The 22,411-nt window shown below is 50.2% G+C and overlaps 1 protein-coding gene across 1 annotated transcript in view; it reads left to right on the top strand.

Moving 5' to 3' along the window:
- The first annotated feature begins 1,819 nt into the window (after positions 1–1,819).
- ADCY6 (adenylate cyclase 6) overlaps positions 1,820–22,411 on the top strand; it is a 57,632-nt gene continuing 37,040 nt past the window's right edge. The window contains exons 1-7 of the mRNA XM_084836956.1: positions 1,820–1,991; positions 6,072–6,184; positions 7,053–7,890; positions 17,526–17,675; positions 19,742–19,863; positions 20,124–20,235; positions 21,325–21,452. Of these exons, the coding sequence (XP_084693082.1) occupies positions 7,054–7,890; positions 17,526–17,675; positions 19,742–19,863; positions 20,124–20,235; positions 21,325–21,452 (1,349 nt within the window). The 5' untranslated portion in view covers positions 1,820–1,991; positions 6,072–6,184; position 7,053. The remainder of the gene's footprint in view (positions 1,992–6,071; positions 6,185–7,052; positions 7,891–17,525; positions 17,676–19,741; positions 19,864–20,123; positions 20,236–21,324; positions 21,453–22,411) is intronic.

The raw sequence follows: 22,411 nt of genomic DNA, 5'->3' as shown, positions 1-22,411 counted from the left end.
ATGCTCTTCACCAGGTTGAGAAGGAGCTTTTCTTCTTCAAAGACAACACCGTGCGAAGTTCACAATTCAGGACATTTTCCTCCAGACACAGAGTTAAAATATATGCATATACATATTGCAGAAGAAGAGTCCATGTAGGTCTAGCAGCAAAAATGCAGAAAAAAATAAGAAAAAAATAAAAGGAAGGTGGCACCTACGACATGGGATGCAACTAGTTTTGGATGCATTTGGAAGCTCTTCGCTTCTCTCTGTCCAGTCACAGGTGGGAAAGGGTTAAGGCCATCATCACGTGACACCCAGTCCCTAATCCCTATGCCACCAAACATGATGCAATGGAACATTCAAGAGAAATTCATTGGACTCAATTAATTCATTAACAACCCCTTCCCCAGCTTTCTTGCCTGGGGAGAAGCAAATCAAGAAGGCCCAGGGGGAAGCCCAGTGTTCTTGCACTCCCTGAACAGCACTTTAATAAGTCACTCTGTTAAGGAGATTTGCTGGCATTATTCCATAGCCCAGCTAATCTGAGGGGTGGGGCGGGGCGTGGCGTTTCTGTATACACCATGTGGCTGGACAGTGGATGTAGTTGTAGTGGAAGAAGCACCACTAAACACGCCCTTGAAAAGACATGCCTTTCCAGCCACTGCAGGCGCTTCCCAAGGCCCCAGTGGAGCTCACTTGTAATTAATCATTAAGCTTACCTTGTGGAAGATTGTGCCACGGAGGCCTGTCTCTCACCTTTCTCCCTCATGGGCACCAACTAAGGAAGCGGCACCCTCCTTCTGCCACTGCCCCCATGCCAGCCCAGGGCAAGTGGTGAAGTAACTGCTTCGCTTCCTCTAATTGTTTGCTGCCAGCAAGCCTGCAGAAAAATGGGTATGAATGTGCCCTAAAACGTTGCCTGGGGCCTGCAGCCAAACAAGGCACCTCTTGCGGGGGCAAACGCAACCTGGTTAATGGGTGGGGTTTCTCTGACGACCTAGGCTCTGGGTTCCCAAATGGTTGGGCCTTACCAGCAGGTTACAACAAACCCGAGTCTGATTTGAGAGTTAGGTGTTGGGGGCGGGCGGGGGGAAGCAGCAGAAAGACTTCTGGTTTAAGCGATGGGATCAACAGGTGGCCGCAGAGCAAAGCCCAAACTGCGTTAGTAAGCTCCCCCTCCCCAAAAGGCAAGTTTGTGGGCTACTTTGCTGGGTTTGGAGGCCTCCCTTTGATATGGGGGGGGCCCTGCGCGTACGGAGGAGGGAGAGCATCAGGCGATCAGACTCTGCATTCTGGTGAGCCTCGCCGTTGAGGCTGAAGTTGCGGCTCAAGACATCATCGGGGATTGTATTAGACATGGGGTCGCTGGAGCCTTGAGCGGTCGAGCTCGGGTATCCCCAGGGAGCCCGGGCAAGCGGGAGGCCAGGCACCCGCTTTGGCGCGTCAGCCGAGGGAATCCATCACCCAGAGTGGGAAGTGGGTTGCGGCACTGGGCCAAGCCGCTGCGCCCCTGCCCTTCAGCCTGCTTGCAGCAGGTGTCCATGCTCCGGACAGCCTCTTCCGACTCGGTTGCCAAGCGCTTTCGCTGCCTGGAATCACAGCTCCTCTCTCCCCGCGCCACGGCTCCTCCGCGTCCCCGCACAGCTGCCCCCGCATCCCAGCGCAACACGCCGAGGGGAAGCAGACAAAAGGGAGCGTGTGCCTTTAAGGCCTCCTGCTTGGCGATCCCCGGCCGCGAGCGCACGGAGCGGGGTGAGCCTTGTGGATCCGGGCTAGAGGGCGTTTACCCTGGACAACGCGGGGAGGAGGAGGAGGAGGAGGAGGAGGGGACGGGCCCAGAGCGAGCAGGCAGGAATGGAGAGGAGGCGCAGGCGGAGAGGGGGGGCCGCGGTGTAGACACCGAGCGAGGGGTCGCAGGAGGATCCGCTGGGCAGGGAGCAGGGCTTGCTCTCCCCGCCGGCCCGAGAGGCGGGCCCTGCCTTGCCCAGGAACGGCCCAGGCACCGGGAGGTGAGTGGAAGGAACCGGGGGCTGGGCGGGGGGTGAACGAGGGGGCAAGCTGGGGAGCAGGAGCGCGCAGGGTTCCCGGCAGATCTCTCCAAGGGGGCATGCCTTGCTCCCACAAGGACCCGTGGAGGTTGAGGCGGGGAACAGCCGGCTCCAGAGAGGCCGGGCCCTTGGGGAGCGGGATGGGAGAGGAGCGGCGAGAAGGGGAGGGGGCGAGGAGTTAGGCCGTCGTCGTCCCCACCTCGTTTCGGTGGATTGGGGTGGTGGTGGTGGCGGAATATTGGCCAAAGCACGTCCGTTGGGGGCACTAGGCGGTCCGAGGGAGCGGGCGGACTGCAGGGGATCCGGGGAGGGTGAGGGTTGGACAGCGCAGCCCAATGGGAAGCGCCGAAGGGGAGCCCCGATTCTGGGGAAGGGGCGTGGGGACGCACCTGTATAGCTGGCCATTGCAGGGACCCTTCGGGGCAGTTGCCAAGTGCCAGCAAAGTTCCCTAGTTGCAGTTCACTGGAAACTACCTATTGAATGATACTACCGGGTTTTGTTTTTTTTGCCATAATGGGTTTGACCCCCCGCCCCGCGTTTCCTTCTGATCCGGATAGCACAGGCGAAAAGGCCCTGGCTGCCGGGCAGGGGTTGTTCATGCAACTCATTGAGTCTGGGCAAGGGGGTTTAAAGGTTTAACCTTCTTGAGTTAGTAAAGGCTAAAATGTATGACTTGTTCTCTCTTCCTCACCCCCACCTTTTTTTGGTTCCCCCACCCCATTGGTTTTCTGGGATCCCTCGGCAGGGATTGGTGGGTTTCAGAATGTAGGCTGGACTGAGCTTTCCAGCCTGGTCAGGTTACATACCTGAGGGAGAAGCAGGTGGGCTTCCCTCAACTTTATCAACATCTGGGTTGTGCTCTGGCAGTTTGTTCATGTTTCCAGTTAAGGGGGGGAGGTTCAGGCAGGGTCACTATGGGGACCCTAAACTCTTTCCCATGCAACATCACAGACATCCAAGCAGTACAACCTGGAAGATGGAGAAGGGATGTTTTGACCTATCCCTGGTGTAATGCAAAGGGCACTGTGCTACAGGGAACAGAGGGCAATTGGGCCACAGGGAGTGACTTGGTGGGTGAGAAGGAGAAATTGGGAAATGCTGCCACACTGTGAGCAGCAGTAAAAAGCATACATTCTTCTTAGGGTACATGCTGACCCCAGCAAGATGGTGTTGCTATTTTATTATGGTGTTATTGTTTGTTATTGTATCCTTTATTAATGCCTTTTAAAAAAAATTCTGTGCTGGAGGTACTGAGCTGTGAAAAGTGGTGCTGTTTAGCTGAGGCCCTTCCCCACCCCATACACCTGAGTGTTCCTCTTCTTTCTGTCCATTTTCTGTTCTAATGGGTTATGTCCTGCACCCCTTGACCTCCCTAGCTTGCCACAAAGCTGTCCTCATGTGCCACTTGTCTGCTGAACTAGCCGCTGTGTCCCCTGCTGCAGGCAGCTGCCCCAGAATCCTGCCCACTGTTTAAAGCTGTGCCTGATGGTGTGTGTGTGTGTGTGTGTATTCTGTGGGGATCAGAGGGGTGTGTGTGAAGAGGGGTCCTGCTTCAGAAGCATGCCTATGTTCCTACAGTAAAGGGCCGTGATGTCATGACGTTGACGCCATCTCCCGGGATGGATGCAGATAAGAACTGTGTGGGAGGGCACTGGAATCACTCTCCGAAGAGGTTGGAAGCTAAAACGAGCCCTGGTTTTGGCTGGCACTCAAGACAAATAAAAGTTTGAAAGGAGAAAACTATGCCAGTTTGGTTTCACACTGAATTGCAAGCTGGGCTGGAAGAAAGGATCCCGCTGCCAGAAATTCCCCCCACCCTTTCCCTGCTTCAAAATCCATTCTGTCACACACTGGGCAAAACTCCCCAGAGTTCAGGGAAGAGGGTGGACACAAGGCTGTGAGAGCAGAAGAACACTGAGCTGAAATGAAGGGGCTAGCAAATCAAGTGTTGCCAAGGCCAGGGTTTCTAGGAAGCTGCCTTCCACCGAGTCAGACCGTTGGTCCACCTAGCCCTGTGTTGTCAACACTGACTGGCAGCAATAGCTCTCCAGGGTTACAGGCAGGATTCTTTCCTGCCCTATCTGGATATGCTGGGGATTGAACCTGCGACCTTGTGCATGCACAGTATGTGCTCTACCACCAAGCTGATCTTTGTAGCGTGGATCAGATGAGACAGGTTGGAGAAGGGTCCGATCTTCTGGGTCCCATGTGTGGCTGCACATAACTGGCTGTGTTGATGTGCATTTTTTAATCTCTCTCTCTCTCTCTCCCTCCCTCTCTCTAATTGTTTGCAAAATGCCCATCGTTATGATGGGTGGAGTTTGTGTGGAAAGAGGACTTATCTTTTGTGAGGGCAGTGTGTCCCTGTGAATTCCTCTCTGTGATCTCTGTTGGTGAGGGCTGTTTGGGCAGAGGGCTGGATTTTACTCTCACTACAGAAGTGCCTCCCCTCCCCCCACATTTCTTAATGGTGGCGGCAAGAATTCTCATCAATGGGAGAAAATGAAGGGGCACATTTTGGAAATATCTTTGAGAGGTGCTGCCTGCCTGTAGTGTCCCCAAGTAGTTGAGACCTATGCTGAGTCTTATCTGAATAGTTCTGTCCCTTCTTCTACATAATTCCACCTTCAGTTCTGTTTCTGGGCCACGTAACAGAATGTTAGGAATTGTCTTGGAGAGAGAGATGCTACCTAAAGGCCCATGAAATTTAAGGGGCGAGAGAGGGGTGGGAATTTGAGAGTCTCAGTCCTTCTATCGATCCCACTTGCCACCACCATTCCACAATGCTTCTTACCATGCTACTTTAGTGGAGAAGCTGGCCCAACTCCAACCCCTCCAGTGGCATTCAGTCAGGCCCTTGATAACCGCTAGCCAAATACTTGTCATCATAATGGGCAGGGTGTGTGTGGAGGAAGGGCCTTCTTCTTCCACCCTCACAAGGTCTGTGTTGGTGAGGACAATGCCCTCCTGACGCCATTAGACAGGTTTTGCTCCGATGGTCACTTGCACTTGTGGGAACAACACTTCTACTTTTCCACCCTTTTCCTTAATGCAGTAGGAATTAATGATAGGCATTTCACATGTGGAAAGAAGTGTAGGGATGTGCTCAAGGACACCATTGGGGTGGGGGTACACTTATTCCTTGTGGGCTGGACGGGGAGGCCTGTTGGGTCCAATTCAGCCCACAGCCTGGAGGTTCTCCATTCCTCTTCCAGGCAGAGATAGTATTACCATACTGATCACTGCTTGTTGTTGGAGCAGCCACTAAAAGTACAACTATAGCTGTTTGCCTGCACTTCACTCTACTAACAGTAGTTTGGGGATAAATTGAAGTCAACTGCCACTAGTGATCCTATTTGCTGCTCTGTGCAGGGCTGAACATTTCCTGATTTCTAGCATCAGCACCAGATTGTTGAGTGATCAGGTAACTGTGATTCCCCTCCCCACAAAAGTCTAGATCAGCCTTCCCCAGCCTGGTGTCCTCCAGATGTGTTGGGCTACAACTCTCAGCACCCCCCAGCCATGGCTGGGGGATGCTGGGAGTTGTAGCCCAACACATCTGGAGGACACCAGGTTGGGGAATGCTGCCGTAGCTCCATGCAGCCTAAGGTTAAAGGGACAGCCTGAGCGATCCTTTTTGATTCTGAGTAGTTAGGTCTTTACTGCTGGGCATGTGTTGCTTGGTAGAGCATCCTTTTCATACCGTCGTACTTGTTGCAAAGGGGAGTAAGGGAGAGATGCTTCACTTCACTCAGCATGAAGTATACACAGGGGAGCAGATTGTGGGGGCACGGGGAAGTATCTAAATCTCAGGGGAAATGTTTTTTGGGATGCTATGGAAGCATGTCATCTACTTCAAAGTGCCTGGAATAGAACAGGGGGTGGTGGTGGTAGGGAAACAGCCGTTGACTGGTAAGAAGAGAGAAACCTGGCCTGGAGCTCCAGAGAGCTCCAGTAGTGTGGGGTGTCGTGGGTGCTTCAGCCATGGAATGGCATCCAGCGTGTACAACCAGCCTGGCCGGCTCCTTTTCTCCCTGCAGGTTGCGCCTCGATGCTGAACAGGAAATAAGAAACGCCCCTCACAGTTGCTGCTCCGCCTTCCCTACGGGGATCCATGTCGCCTCATCGCACCCAGTTCCCAGTGGCCTTCCAGGTATCAGGGGTTTCCCCAAGGCAGGATGAGAGGCCTCTGCAGAATCATGTCCTGAGAGCTGATGTGTTGCTCCCTAAAAAGTCTCAGGCCTCTCAGATCTTGAGGTGCTCTTTTCCTGGATCCCAAACTAGGCAGCCTCCCGCTCTCCCCCAGCTTCCTTCCTGTGTGCTGGATACCTTTGGCTGTGTCTCCTGCCACTCACACCTTGCTGCCTCTGACCCAGCCTCCTTGCTTGAAGCGTATCCTGTTGAGTGGCTGCCATACTCATGCTGTGAATCATGTGACCTAGGTTGAAACATCCCAGTTCCCTACCCCTGTGGCCCAGGCCCCTAGAGAGATATAGGGGACTCCAGCTTCCAGGGGCCCGCTAATTCCTAGGATTTCATACATTCAGAGTTCGTTTATTTATTCATTAATTATTACATTTATATTTCACCTTTTTTCTCTTGCAAGAAACCCAAGGCGGCTTTTACGTGGTCCTCCGCCTCTCCATTTGATCCTCACAATAACCCTGTGAGGTAGGTTAGGCTCAGAGTCAGCGACTGCCCCAAAGTCAGCCAGTGAGCTTCATGGCCAAGGGGGGACTTGAACCCAGATCTCCTGAGTTCCAGTCGAACACTCTAACCACTACGCCGCAAGAGTTCCTTTAGCAGGAAAAAGGGAAGCCCCGAGTGCCTCCTTCCTGCTGGTTGCTCCCTCCTATGAGACGCTCAATGAGGCAGAATCTGTCCCCCTCTTGGACTGCTTGGGGAAGGGCACACAGTTGCATCTCTGGGAAAGGCAAGCCCAAGTAAACCTTTTCCCTCTGTGTCTCTCTGCCTGTCTTTGCTGCTGCTTCCTGACCCCATCTTTCTCCCTTTTCCCACAGCATGTCCTGGTTTAGCGGCATCCTGGTGCCCAAGGTGGACGAGCGGAAGACTGCCTGGGGGGAGCGCAATGGGCCCAAGCGCCATCGCCCGGCACTTTGTGGCCCACGCTACATGAGCTGCCTACAGGACCCGGAGCTGGAGCGTGGAGGCAGCGGCGGGCTGGGGCTGAACTGTTCGTGGCAGGAGGACCATTATGGCAAGAAGCAGCAGCAGCCGCCCCCGCCACTTCCGTCTGGGACAGGGGATTTGGGACTCAAAGCCGTGGACCTGGGCTTTGAGGACGGTGGTGCGGCGAGCGAAGCCAAGGGGCTCTCGGCCAGTGACTGTGGCTGGCGCCTCCTGCAGGTGTTCCGCTCCAAGCGCTTCCGCTCGGCCAAACTGGAGCGCCTCTACCAGCGCTACTTCTTCCAGATGAACCAGAGTTCGTTGACGGTGCTCATGGGAGTTTTGGTGTTGGCGTGTGGCATCATGCTGCTGTTCCACTGCATACCTGGCACCCCGCGCGTGCCCTACACTGTTGCCCTTGCCGTGGCAGCCACCCTCTTCCTCTCCCTCATGGTCATCTGCAACCGGACTGGCTTCCATCAGGACTGCATGTGGGCGGTGAGCTACCTGGTCATTGGGGGGCTGTGTGTGGTTCAGGCACTGGGCACTCTCCTGGTCTCGCCGCAGAGCGCCTCTGAGGGGGTCTGGTGGAGCGTCTTCTTCATCTACATCATCTACACCCTGTTGCCTGTCCGCATGCGAGTGGCCGTGCTGGCTGGAGCCGTCCTGTCTGTGCTTCACCTGGGAATCTCTTGGCATCAGAACAGGGCAGACTCCTTTCTTTGGAAGCAGGTAAGGGGGAAGGACGGGAGGAGGGAGGAGGCTGTGGATAATGAGCGCCTTGGTGACAAAGGAAAGAGTCAATAGCTGCTGGGAAACTGGCAGAGTTGAAACCTTATACTAATCCTTGGGTGTTCAAGAAGGATATGGTAAAAACAGGGAATAGGTACGGTAATGAGTTGTAGTTTGTCAGGCCTTGTTAGGGAAGCAGGGAAGTGGCTTATCAAAGAGCCTAAAGCAGGGGTGGGCAGGAGGTAGCCATGCAGATGTTTGGGACTTCAACTCCCAGAAGCCCCTGCCAGCATGACCAATGGTCAGGAATGCTGGGACTTGATGGCCAAAACATCCGGAGATCTACTTTCTGCCCAGCCCTGGTCTAAAGCACCTATTAAGCAGCGTAGGAGGTGCTGCCATGGGGATCCTTCCTATGCTGGTGTGGTAATGTGAGAAGTTTTGAGTCGTGTGGGAGGAGCCCATGCTGTTTGGCTCCTCCCCATGCTGCAATTGCACCTGTTTCTAGAGGAGATGAGTGGAATACTCCTTTTCTGCATCTCCTCGAATGTTATATGCCAGGATCTGCATTTGATGATCAAATACGTGTGAAACTTCACTTTGCTGCTGCTGTGCATTCCTGTCTACTTCTTGCCACTGGGTGCATGATGATGGTGGAGGTATTTTGGGAATCTGTGTGGCTGGAATTGGCATCAGATCTGTTTGTCCAGCATGGAAACGGATCACAGGTCCACGGGATCTCTACTTAACAGTCTTAAAACGGGGATGGTCTTCGTGGTGGGGGGCTGGTTGAATGTTTGTGGAGAGTTCTTTAGCTGAGAATCAGAAACGGTAAGTGTAGAACATCCAGTTGTTGGAGCGGAGGCCTCTTTGCATTCTGTCTTCTCTCCTTCTCCATGGACTCTATGCGTGTATTGTCCATCCCAGTTCTTCCAGTGCTCCATGCATCTTTCTGGTTTTTTATCCAGCAGCAACCCCCCCCCCCTTTCAATTTTTTGCAACACCTCTCTCCTCTCCTTATTCAAATCCTGGATGAATGAGGAAATGAAATATTTAATGTGTTTTAAAATGATAAAAGAATTCCGTAGTGTTCAAGCACTTGCACACTAGAAATTGGTGTAATGAAAGATATCACCTTACCTATTTTGTATCTCTGAGGGCAATGTGTCAATAACTATTCAGACCCCACCACACCTACACCCCAGGTCCTGAGTATTTGCATAAGTGACATCACTGTATAATGATTGCTGCAGAGTCTGTGCTATCTATGTTCCTGTTTTATCTGTATCCAAATCCTCTCCATCTTACCCCTTAATATACTTCTGTTGCAAGTCTCGGGTTAGGTTCTCTGTTACTCAGTTCACTGCTGAAGTGAAGGCAGAAGTGTAATTTAAATGTGCGCACTTAATCAGCTAGTAAATGCAAAAGTTCAGCTAAACCAGTGTTAATAGGCAGTTGCTTCACCTTTTTGCGGTTTTGTATCTTTTCTCCTATAAAGCAACAACATAATTTCCCCCTTTCTTTTGTATGTTTTTTATCCTTTTGAAATCCATCAAATTTAGTTTGTCAAAAAGTTCCATAATTGCACTGCAATTATGATGTTCCGAAACTACTACATAATGTAGCCCTTAAATGCGGATCATTAAAATTGTGGTGGTGAACCATACGCTAGCAATAATACAGTGCTAAAATGTGTAATGGAGAAGACAGGGGGAAGCAAAAGAAGCCCCTAGAGGGTGGCTACATAGAATAATCTGGCATCTTCCAGACTTTCTTGGTGACACAGGTATTTGTGTCCCTTTATTGAAATGTGTTTATAAACATGTTCAGAAATCTGCACATTTGCAAGATGCTTTTTTCCCCCGGGACTGATACTGGTCTTACATGGTCTGCTAACTTTGGTAATCCCAAATATGAATGCTTTCTCCTGGGAATAACTTTACAGACACCATACTCTTCAAGTCATCACATAGCAGACCATTACAGATAGCTGTAGAGAATCAAATGTGGTGGTGTGTCTGCCTGCTGTTACCCCTCTGCTTTGACTTCGTTTTTGTCCACATGCACAGTGATGGCTCCCATTTATTCCCCCCTTTCAATGCTTTTACCATGCTCTTACTTAATGTCCAATGCTCCCTTCCTAAGTGGAATATGGATACGGCTGCTGCTTGATATGGATATCAACCTTTTATGTCCAGGAAGACAGAAGTTCTTAATTAGTTTTAAATCTTGGGATTGCTGCACAGGATTTTTTAAAAACTAGTTCCCATATGATGCTTGCAGTTATTGCAGCATCTTCTAGAAGGAAAACTAAATCTGATTTAACCCTGAACTATCCAGAGCTGGCAGCAGCAGCTGGGGAATTGCTTTTGGAAGCTACCTACAGTCTGGGGGTATCTGCTTGGGGCCCGTCCCTTGCCTGTCACAACTGGGTGACAGAAGGAGAATTCCATTCCTGTCCACCCAGATAGAATTCTGTTTACAATGAGTGGGCATTCATTTTGCCATCCTTTAGAGCTATGAGTAGGATTGGTTTGACTTAAGAACATAAGATAAGAGCCATGCTGGATCCATCTAGTCTGGCATTCTGTTCACACAGCGGCCATCCAGCTGCCCGTGGGAAGCCCACAGCGCAGCAGCAGCATCCTGCCCATGTTCCCCAGCAACTGGTGTACCTAGGCAAACTGCCTCTGATACTGGAGGTAGCTCCTAGCCATCAGGACTAGTAGCCATTGATAGCCTTCTCCTCCAGAAATTTCTCTCACCTCCTTTTAATGCCATCCAAATTAGAGGCCGTCACTACATCTTATGATAGTGAATTCCATACTTTAACTATGTCCTGTGTGAAGAAGTACATCCTTCTGTCTGTCCTGAATCTGCCACCAATCAGCTTCAAGGGGTGACCCTGGGGTCTAGTATTTTGAGAGGGGGAGAAAAATGTCTCCCTCTCCACAAAATGCCTCGGTGACACTAGAGCCAGCAGGCCCTAGTGGCACTATGGGAAAGAACCTGCCCTTGACATTCGCGTTCATAAGCACCGTAGTACTAAAAGTAACCCTTGAGACTACCACCTGTCCACTGCTTCCCCTGCAGCAGTAAGAACACTTTCCTGTGGAAGTTCTAACATTTATAGCAGGGACTGTCTGGATGTCGATGGACTCCAACTCCCTTCAGCCCCAGCCAGCATGACCAATGCTCAGGGATGATGGGAGTCATAACCAAACCTTTGGTCCTCCACCCCTGGTTTATATTGTGAAATCTCACCAATTGCCTTCCACAGCTGACCAAATGGCAGCCGTGTATTAAGATCCTCTTTCTGCCGTCATAACACCAGTAGGTGACCGGGGATAAAGCCTTCTCTTGTGTGTGACTTATTTTTATTTAGACCTCTCTCCTGTGCTGTCCTAGTGGCTTAGGGCAGATTACAAGTCTCTTCTTCCAACAACCCGGTCAGCTATGTTAGGTTGAGTGGGAATTTGCCTGAGCTGCCCAGCGAACTTATAAGGATGCTAAGTACCTGTCTCATGGAGAGAGTGAGGATGAGCCGCAAGGAAAGCCCAGAGTGACCAAGGGACAGCAGCCAGGAACTGGCTTACATGTAATAAGTACGGCTGCAATGTTTGGTTAGATTTACAAGAACATTTCATTGGCTAGAAAGATGCTCTAAATTAACCAAGCAGACTGTAAGCGTGTGTGTGTAAGCAGACTCACACAGGCGCACATACATATGCATGTTCTTACAAAAGTTGCAGATGGCGAAGCAACATTTTAAAAAATGATAGGTAGGGCCATAGCTCAGTGGTACAGCACATGCTTTGCATGCTGGAGCTTCCAGTTCAATCCCTTTTATCTCTAGTTAGGGACATAGGAAACTGCCTTATAGTGAGTCAGAGCCTTGGTCCATCTAGCCCAGTATTGTCAACACTGACTGGCAGCAATGGCTCTCCAACATTTCAGGCAGGATTCTTTCCAGTCCTACCTGGAGATGCTGGGAATCGAACCTGGGACCTTCTACCTGCAAAGCGTGGGCTCTACCCCTGAGCTACTGCCCCTTCCTATTTTTTTTAAATAAAGGATTGGATGATGGGAAAGACTTTGGCCCAGTTTGCACATCATGACAACACCCCATTAACAACAACAATAATTAAATTTCCGTAAAATTAAAATTCATTGAGCTAGTTCATGATAACCCTCTTTAAAAAAAATAAAAATAAATTGTGGGTTATTGTGAATGAGCCTGAGGTGATGGGTTCTTTCTCTGGCTTGTCAGCGGAGAGACATGCCAGAGCATCTGGTTCATAAGTCATGCTAACCAAACCACAGATGGAAGGTCCGTGGCTTGTTTAGCCGTTCCTGCTTGCAGCTGGAGTGATCGGGCTTGTTCATGATAACCCACAGTATTTGTTACAATGTGGGTTATCATGAACAAGCCCAATCACTCCTGCTGCAAGCGGGAGCGGCTAAACAATCCACGGACCTTCCATTTGTGGAATACCCACAATATTTTTTTAAAATGTGGGTTGTTGTGACATGCAAAGTGGACCTTTCTCTGCCTGAGACCCTGAAGAGCCTGTGGTCAGTTAAAGTAGACAATACTGGGCTAAGTGGAGAAATGGGCTGATCTGGTATAGGGCACCTTCCTAGATTCATTGGTCCTAAAAGAGCCATTCCCCCTTCTTTCACACACACGTAAGAGGAAATGCTGTTTCCAAGATGATGCTTGGTATGACACATCTGCATTATTGACCAAGAAAATACTATTTTTTGCTTCAGAAATAATTGTTTTTATCCCAGTGCAGATCTAATTGGTTAAACAACGAAAATGCTTATGATAAATTAAAATGTCTCTGGGTTGCAAGCCTAATAATAAAGGCCTGCCATATACCAAAGCTGACCATTGGTCTAGCCAGACAACTGTATACTGGACTCTGGTATCAGCCCCCCAGCCAGAGGGGGGGAAATACTAGACTACTGGAGATGACAGAGGAGGAATGGAGGAGCTCTGTCTTCTCTTGCAGCAGCCTGCTGTGTTTCTGTGCTGGACACAGGGGAAGGACAGGGTGCCCCATCTCTCCTCCTCCAGCCCACTCGCTCACCTGCATAGAATTCCTGTTCACCTGTGGCTACATGGCTTGAGCTTCAATGCAAGGCTGGAGAAGCTGAGGATGGATTTGGGGACTTCATATATGCCAAACAAGTGCTGTGCTGCTGAGCAGGGATTCAAATCCAGGCCTTACACATTGAAGCTCAACCCTCTGTCCTGTGGGGTATAAGGTTTATTCTACAAAAACAGACACCCTGCCCTAATAAGTATGTGAAATGCCTTGTCAATAACTTCTAATCTCTTTTGGAAAATAGTTTCTCTCCCCTCACCTCCTCGTCCCTGCTTGTACCTCAGCAGGGTGGCAAATTGAGGTGGTAAAGCTAGCTGCTAATATTTAGGATTAGCTGAACATTATGTTTTCCCAGCACTGTAACAATTGCTTGAATTAATCTACATTAATTCTGGACTGAAAATTGTATTGTGTAATGGAATACCTCTGTGCTAACGTATGCTGCTAGTGAGGTTTTTAAAAAAAATTATTATTATTATTATTATTATTATTATTAAGCTTTGGAACTTAACGGAATTACTCTTCTGACAGACGGAGAATTCTTTAGGCCTGTGAAGCCCTGTTGTTGTTTTTAAATTTAGCTTGTTACCCTTTTAATGTCCTTAATCCACCGTGATGTGCTTTGGGAACCCGTGTGAAACCTACCTGCTGAAGGCATGTGCCCTTCCAGGCAGATGTCCTGCAAAAGTCCTCTGCCTCCATTGTGGCTCTGTGGCTGTTCTGCAGCCACTCCTGGCATGTTTATCCTCTCTTGATGGGTGCTGCGCATCCGTGCTACCGCCATGTAAGTTAGAAACGGGGCGGTGGGATTCTAGTGCCCAGGAGGAGTTAGCATCAATGGAAACAAAACTGCTAAGCATCTAGTTTTAAAAGCAGCACTGAGTGGATGCCCAGTAATCTTAGATCTGATTCACCCCGTCACTTTCCCTTACAAGCATGCAGCCAGAGCTCCTCCTTGGCCACATGCTGTTGGCAATCATGCAAGGAAATGTTGATGTGACCTCTGCTACCTGTGACTCGAAATGTTAGCTTGTGGGCTTCTTCCTACCACTGCTAGTAGAAATTAGCACTTCTAAAATGTTCCAAGCTCATCACAATAATATTATTTCCCAGGGCATCCAACAGCCCTGTAAGGTAGGCCAGTATGGTTATCTTTATCTTGCAGATGAGGTGAGGCTGAAAGAATAGTGGCTTACCTGAATTAGCCACCCTGCCACCTGGCTGCAGCAGAAGCAGAGGTGAGGCCTCGCGGTCCGCTCCATCAGCTCAGTGGGGACTTGCTGCTATTTGGCTCCTCCCTTCCCTGAACTGTCTTTCTCATCCGTGGCTATTCCACCTAGTCATGAAACATTGATTGCGTTCGCATCCTACCTTAAGGTGGGGTTCCCAAGTATATGTGGGGTTCCCAAGTGGCCTCCCACCCGGGAGCGGCCCAGGCCAAAGCCTGCTCAGCTTTACCATGGTGGCTGCGCCATGTGCCTTCAGACCATGCCTGGTCACTTTAGGAAGAAGTAGTGCTTGAGAGTCTCACTTGTTGGCTCCCTCCCAATCTCTTTTTCCTGTTACATCATGTGGGTTAGATTGCAAGCTGATGGGAGGAGACTATGTCAGGGGTAGGCAATGTGCATCAATGCACCCTGGACACCTTTCTTGGTGCCCACCGAGGTGCCCTACCCCGCCCACTTTTTTCCATGTTTTCTTACTGGCAGCTGGGATTGCTATGAAATAGGTTTCTATTAGTGCTGAAAACTGTGGGTTCAACAAACATGTTGGGGCTCAGACCCCCACATCTGCCTTGTATTATATCTTTGGGGCAGTTTACTTGTCCTTTGTCATGCCTTCTGTGGCAGCCATTTTGTGGTGGTGCCCAGGGCAGTTTCTCAAACGGCCAAATGTGCCCACTGTCCGAAAAGGTTGCCTACCCCGGGGTTATGTTGTTCCCTTAATCTTTGTGCAGTGCCTGGAGAACTTTAGGGCCTTTAATTGATTAAGTAATCACTGAAGTGTGATTTCAGCTGGTGACTTCCTGGCCTACAGCTCACTCACTTGGCTGGTACTACACCATCCCAGCTCTCTCTAGCAGCTACAGAGCTGTTGAACCTCAGGTCCGTATGCCAAATTCAGCCTGCCTGGGGTCCCAGTCTGGCCCACCAGGTTTCCCCAGATGGACCCACCCACTTTCCCCTGACCACCAATCATTTGGTGGTTTCCCAGCTTTTGCAGTTTTTCCCTTTTCTGAAAGGTTGAAATGCCTCTCATAAGGCTGTTCCTGGCAGTCCTGGCACAAGCTCTCCTGCTGGCTCCCCCCCTGCTGCTGCTGCATCACACCCTCTACACACACCCCTGCCTGCCCTCTGGGTTGCATTTAGGATCCCCAGTGCATGAGCAAAGGGCAGGCAAGCAGGCTGTCTGGAGAGTACAGGTGATCTCCTGGGACACTCCTCCCATGATGCCTGTTTCTGAGGAAGGACCCCTCAGAGCCAAGCTCTTCAACCTGGCCAGCTCTCTGAAGATCTGTGCTGGCCACTTCCTCCAGCCAACATGGCTCTCCAGAGAACCTGACCACCCTGTAGTTCACACTGAGAGGATTCTCAGTGCAAGCCAGAGAGAAGGTGGTAGAGAGCAGCCGCCTGCCCCCTGTTTTTCCCCTCTGAGCAAAACAGAGGGTGGCTGGTTGCTTCCAAGAGCCCAACCAGCTGCTCTGCTGCTCTGGCAGGGCTCTCTGGAGCACCCACTACCATTGCCGAGTGGGTGGCTGCTTTGGAGGGGCCCACCAGCCCTGCTCTCCCACTGAAGCAAATGCCACAGCAGGTGAGCAGCTGGCAGGGCTCCCTGGAGCACCCTCTGGTGACGGCAGTGGCCGACCCCCCCAGTAGGGGTAGGGGGGAGTACTCAGTTCGATGCTCCTCCCGCTACACTGCCTTGATTCCTGACAGTAAGATCTATAAGCTAAAACATGCTGGTATTTTTGGTATGTGAGTCCCACCCATTTTGCCTTCACCCCCACCCACCACAGCAGTGTAGCTCCCAAGAACTTTTCTGGAATTAAACTTGGACCTCAGGTTGAAAGAAGTTTGACACCTCTGCTGTAACCGGCCAGTGGCAGCTGACTCCTGCATGCAAGCTGCTGATGTCTTCAGGGGGTGTCTGCGTGTGCCTTACATTGCCTTACGCCAGAGCAGATTATTTCTCCATCTAATCCAGTATTGTCTGCTCTGCCTGGCAATGTTTCTCTGAGGTCTCAGGCAGGGAAGAGGCTACCACATCACCTGCTCCTCTCAGCTAGAGATGCCAGGGATTCAGGGCCAGCCCTACCATCAGACAGACCGAGGCAGTTACCTCAAGCGGCAGATGCTGTGTGGTGTGGAGGGGGCAGCAGCGGCAGCCTCCTGGCTGTTCCCCTCTGTGGGAGGACTGTGCTGTGTCTTTGCGGCATCCTGCCCTGCACCCCTAAGCTAGCCTCAGGTGAGATGGAGGTTATTGTCTAAGTAAGACTCAACTGCCAGTCCAGTTGGCTTCAGTAGGAGGAATGGGGTGTGTGTATCATCTTGTGCAGCAAAATGTCTTGGGCCGGCCCTGCATGGATTGAACCTGGGAATTTCTGCCCGCTAAGCATGTGCTCTGCTCCGGAGCTATGTGTCTCTCCATATAGGTAGATCTATAACTGCCTGTATCAGGGTTGCTGAACCTCTTTCAGCCTGAGGGTCGTATTCTGCTTCAAAGACGCCCTCAGGAGCCTCATTCCAATGGTCGGTGGGGCGGAAGGCAAATGGGGCGGGGCCAGGAGTACCTGCATATTTTCACTCAAAGCTCTGCCTGCCAGTCACTAAGCCTTCCAAGAGGCATTTCCACCTTTTAGAATGGGGAAGAAACTCCCAAACCCAGGAAACCGCCAAAGGGGGGGGGGGGAGGGAAAGGGGTGTGGCAATCCAGGGAGGGCCAGACTGGGACACCAGGAGGGCTGGATTTGGCCCCCAGGCCCGAGGTTCTGCACCCTTTGATCTATATGGATTAGTTCCTAGGGAAAACCCTTACATTAAGAGATGAGGTGGAGTTTTTTTGGTAGTGCATAGCTGTAGTTTCTGTCTCTCCCAACCCTCAGTTTGGATTGAAATCTCTCTCTTTCTGTTCCTACCCTGCATCTCCCGAAGCCACAACGTCGGGACCTTCCTACCACCCACTCACCCCAGCACTGCATTTGGTCCCCTGGGCAGCAATGGAGGGTGAGGGGGCGTACAAAGACCCCTTTATGGGCCAGGAGGATCTTTTTGGACAAAGCTCCCAATTCATTCTTCAAGGAGGGAATCTGTGCTTGGGATGGAGGGTGGATGCTCCCCGACTAATATATCAGGAACGGGAGCTGAGGCTGAACTGGCGGGCTGGCTTCTCTCGACAGCCTAGGTTTCGTGTTGAAAGCTGGCTGAGCAAGAAACTGCTTCAACGAAGGATTTCCCACCCCCGCCTCACCCTCCGGTACCTATTTCACTGGGGTGCCTCTCTCTGTCTCTCTCTCACTTGCAGCTTGGCGCCAACATTTTGATCTTCCTCTGTACCAATGTCATTGGCATCTGCACGCACTACCCCGCAGAGGTGTCACAGCGCCAGGCCTTCCAAGAGACCCGTGGCTACATTCAGGCACGGCTGCACCTGCAACGTGAAAACCGCCAGCAGGTGGGGAGGCAACGGGGGGGGGGGGGCAAGATTGGGTTGCAGCATTGTGGGAGTGGGAGTCGTGGTTGGCAGGACATGAATGAGTGTGTCCTGGCATTTAAAGGGCCAGGTTGGGTCTTGAGTCCCTGCTCTTGGGAGGTCAGTACCAGGAGGACTTCGCTCTTTAGGAAAAAGAAGGTACCAGAGGTTTGGGAGGGTGCTGGTAGAGCCCCAGCATCTTTTGGGGGCCCCCGGTACAAACTTACAACACAATCCCGTCATCCCACACCCCATACACATACTATAGTCCCGTCCCATGCATATCACATCATGAAAGAAAATCTTCTACTTTAATTCTGAAATTACATTTTCTACATTGGCTGAAATTGCACCATGAGCCATGCTGGGGCTTTTCTATCATGTCTCACCCGCACCCCCAACCCCCTCTTTTTGGTGCTATTTTTGTTTAATATAACATCCAGCCTGAAGAACAGTCCTACAAAGCTTGGCTGACTATTTTGTAACTTTTTGGCTGGTGCTTAATAAAGGCATTATCCATCAGTATTTTCTGATATTCTAATGGACTGACATGGCTGGAAACAGTTATAAATAGAACTTTTTTCATTGCGAAATCATGAATTATCTCCCCCAAATCAATTTCCCTTGCAAGTTCACGCTTGATGGATAAAATAACTAGGTGGCTTTGGTTTCTTTTAGTTCCCTTTGTTTAAACTCCTTACATTTCTGGCTGCTTAATTTGTATTTATAGCCAGATGTGGCAGTTTGGTGGTGGTGGGGTGTATGTGTACTAGACATTTACATATATTTTGGGCCTGTAAATCAACAGCACCGGCTCCCATTCTCCCTGGGATCAGTGTCCCTGATTATTATGGTGCTTTGTCCTGTCAACCAGCTGTCCATCCCTCCTGCCTGCGTACAAAGAACTGGTAGTTCTTGAGCGAGCAAGTCACATAGGGAAGCACAAATCCCTCTGCCTTTCAGACAGCAAGTCCTAGTTTAACTGCACAAGCACAGTCTGACCCAGTTCGCATGATCAGAACAAGCCACTGTGTCTTAAATGACCTGTTGTTGGGTTATTTGAGGGTTGTTTCCCCCACAAACAAGCCATGCTGCCCGGGTTTGGCTGACACAACAAGCTGCACCAGGGTGGGTAATTAGGCTAATTGTCCCCAGCCCATGCCACTGATTTAAACAAGCCATGGTGGCTTGTTCTGATCATGCAAACTGGCCTTCTCTCTGTTCTAGAGAAGTGCCTGGGCCAGTGACTCAGTGGCTAGGTTTGCACGATCAGCGGAGGAAACAATGCAGTGTGTTTCCCCCCCACACACCCCTGCATGTGCCCGCCATTTGCTTAATTACCTGTGCTGCATCGCGGGTTGCTGTGTCATCTGAATCTGGCTTCTAACCCACCCCACAACCCATGGCTTGTAGTAGGGCATGTGGGGTGGGTTAGAAACCTACCCCTCCTGCACCAGGTTAGGACAACATGGCAACCTGTGAGGCAGCACAGGTAATTAAGTAAATGCCAGGCGGGTGCGCATCGGGTGCAGGGGAAACAACCCATGTTGCGTTGTTTCCCCCTGTGATCGTATGAACCTGGCCACTGTTCAGAGTGTTGCTTATTTTGCCCTAAGAATGTTGCCTTTGCTTCTGAATAGTTCCACCAAATCTTACATGATCTGGAGAATAGGTAGATACAGGGAAATCACTTCCCATAAATTATCCTCAAGTGTGATCTACACTCTGGGCTCAGGTTTTTTCCATACAGGTAATGGGATTGCATGCTGGGCTGGGTCCCCCTGGATCTCCTGCTCCTTGTAAAGTATGGCCTCCTTCTCCTGCCCCCCAACACCTGGTCCTTGCTTGCCAGTGCTGGGTGGGTGTGATTGTGGAACATGTGGAATAGGGAGCTTAGTTGTCTGGTAGTTGGTTTGCAAGGGAAGGATGAGGGTTTATTGGTAATGAGGCTGGAAACTGGAATGGGGCCTTGGTCTTTGGAGTTCTGCGGCAAAATTCTTGCTTTGGGCGAAACTGTAATGGGCCTTTTCTCTCTGGGTGGAGGGCAGGAGCGGCTCCTGCTGTCAGTGCTGCCCCAGCACGTTGCCATGGAGATGAAGGAGGACATCAACACCAAGAAGGAAGACATGATGTTCCACAAGATCTACATCCAGAAACATGACAATGTCAGGTATCAAGGTCTTTGAGTTGTATGAGTCCATGCCTGGAAGTGGCAGTGACGCCCTCTTAACTAAAGAACATTCTGCTATAAATATGGAGAATGTAAACTTTAGAACACTTTTGGGGGGCAGATGAGAGCAGATGGGGGAGAAGATGTTGGCTGAGGTCAGGGTGGCCTTGTTACTCTGAGGAAGAATGGGACCCAGAGGTTGCTGGTGAGTTGAAAGTCCCTGTATTCACTTCCCTCCTTTTCTCTCCTCACCTCAACAGCATTCTGTTTGCTGACATTGAGGGGTTCACTAGCCTGGCATCCCAGTGCACGGCGCAGGAACTGGTCATGACGCTAAATGAGCTTTTTGCCCGTTTTGACAAGCTGGCTGCGGTAAGTGAGGAAGGGAGCACTTGAGGGGTAGATGGCAAGCTGACTAGGCCAGGGGAAGAGATTACTTTCACCTCATGTGGGCCTGTGGAGGGAAGGTTAGGAAAGAAGGATAGCACAGCTGTCTCTTTCCCAAAAGACCAATAATGCCACCCCTCTGCTGCATTCATTTCGTGTCAAGTAATCCCATCTGATTTCCTAGCTTTGCCAAACTATTCCAAATCTTCCTTGGAGTCAGCAACCTGCTTTGCACATAATGACCTGTTTTGCACCACATAACAGCCCACTGCGCATTAATTTACCTGCAGGGGCTGTGGTACCGTGCTGGGACAAGCACCATTTTTACATGGAGTATGTGGGTGCCCTGCTTGCCGTGATTTGTCATGTCATGTGAACCCAGGTGGCAGGGGTTGTTTGAGGGTTAGACATCCCTCAAATAACCCATGGTTTGTTTTAAGGTTATTTGAGGCTTGTCTAGCCCTCAAACAACCCCTACCGCCTGGGTTCACAAGACACAACAAGCCGGGCACCTGTGACACCTGTGGCAGTTCTCACATGTAAATTAACCCACAATGGGTTGTGATGATGTGCAAACAGGCCCATTGTTAACCCATGGCTTGATGTATGAATGTGGCTACTCTAACAAATCATGGTTTGTTAACCAACAACTCAGAAAGAGTACCCATGGTTTGTTGTTGGGTTGTAGACTCTGGGTTGTTTAAATCATGGGTTGTCGTTATGTCTGAACCCAGAACCATGGATTGTTTCACCAGTTTAACTTCGTGCTTGCTGCAGGAAATGCCAGTGTACAATAGCTGCATAAAGTGTGAATCAGCCCTCATCAGCGTGCAACTCTGGTGCCACCTGGGCAAAGCAGATCTCTTCAAGGTGCATGCCACAGCAGTCTGTGCTTTTAAAAATTTACTTGCTCTGTAGAAGTACAGTTGTTGGTTAGCAGACAGTCTTTGATGGGAGGGTTAATCTTCAGGGGGCAAAGAGTATTGAAGTGAGGTGAAAAGTGCTATGGGAGGAGGGGAGCTAGGCTTAAGTCAGGGTTGGTGGCATTTCTGAACTTCCCTCCTCCTTTTGCAGGAGAATCATTGCTTGCGCATCAAGATCCTTGGTGATTGCTACTACTGTGTCTCGGGGCTGCCGGAACCACGGGCGGACCATGCTCATTGCTGCGTTGAGATGGGTGTTGACATGATTGAGGCCATTTCGTGAGTGTGAGAGGGGGAGTGGCTTGGCTTGTGACTCACAATATGTGTGTAAGCTGCTGTCTGTGACTAGTTTCCAGAGGGTTAGCTGCGTTAGTCTGTTGAAGCAAAACCAGCAAAGAGTCCTGTGGTACTTTAAAGACTAACAAATTAATTATTACACAAGCTCCCGTGGACTAGAATCCAGCTAGTCCAGATCCAGAATCCAGAATCCCAGAAGCATGGTGTGTTGGCAGGTGTACTTATAGCTATGGAGGGCAATAGTGTAAAGAGTGGGGTCAGATGGCAATGAAATGCAAAAACTACAGTCTGTGACAAATTGGATTAAGTGACCAGTCAGAACGGCAGTAATAGGCGATAATACTGTTGCAGCATTATCACCTATTACTTCTGTTGTGACTGGTCACAAGAATTTCCCAGACTGTACTTTTTGCATTTTATTGCCATTTGACCCCACTCTTTACATTATTTCCCTCCATAGCCATAAGCATATGTGCACCTGCCGACTGAGGATAACACTCCATGCATCTGAGGAAGTGGACACTAGCCCACAAAAGCCTCTGCCATGACAAATTTGTTAGTCTTTAAGGTGCTATAAAGCTCTTCATTGTTTTTGAGTGCATCCCGCGATGGGCCAGTGCAGACGTTATGATGACGTTATTTGTAACGGGAATGCGCTTTAGCGAAACAAGGACTCGAGCATTTGCAAGGAGGATATAGGAACCTTTTGCTTCCATTTTTGCAGCTTGTTGTTTCGTCCAGCAAACTGTGGTTAATCTTAACTATAGTTTGTTTGAAACAAGCCAGCTTCATAGCCCATGGTTTGAAGATGGTTTGTTCCAAACAAACCATAAGCTTAACCACAGTTTGTTGGATATGGGCAGAATGACAAGCTATGGTTAATCAAAACTGGAAGCAAAAGCTTTCTATATCCTCCTTGCAGCTGGAATGGGGGAGTGGGC

Source organism: Heloderma suspectum, chromosome 2, assembly GCF_057233095.1.
Source record: "Heloderma suspectum isolate Gila_16-S chromosome 2, 16-S_ref, whole genome shotgun sequence".
Classification (NCBI taxonomy): Eukaryota; Metazoa; Chordata; class Lepidosauria; order Squamata; family Helodermatidae; genus Heloderma; species Heloderma suspectum.
This window is presented reverse-complemented; position numbering and strand designations above follow the sequence as displayed.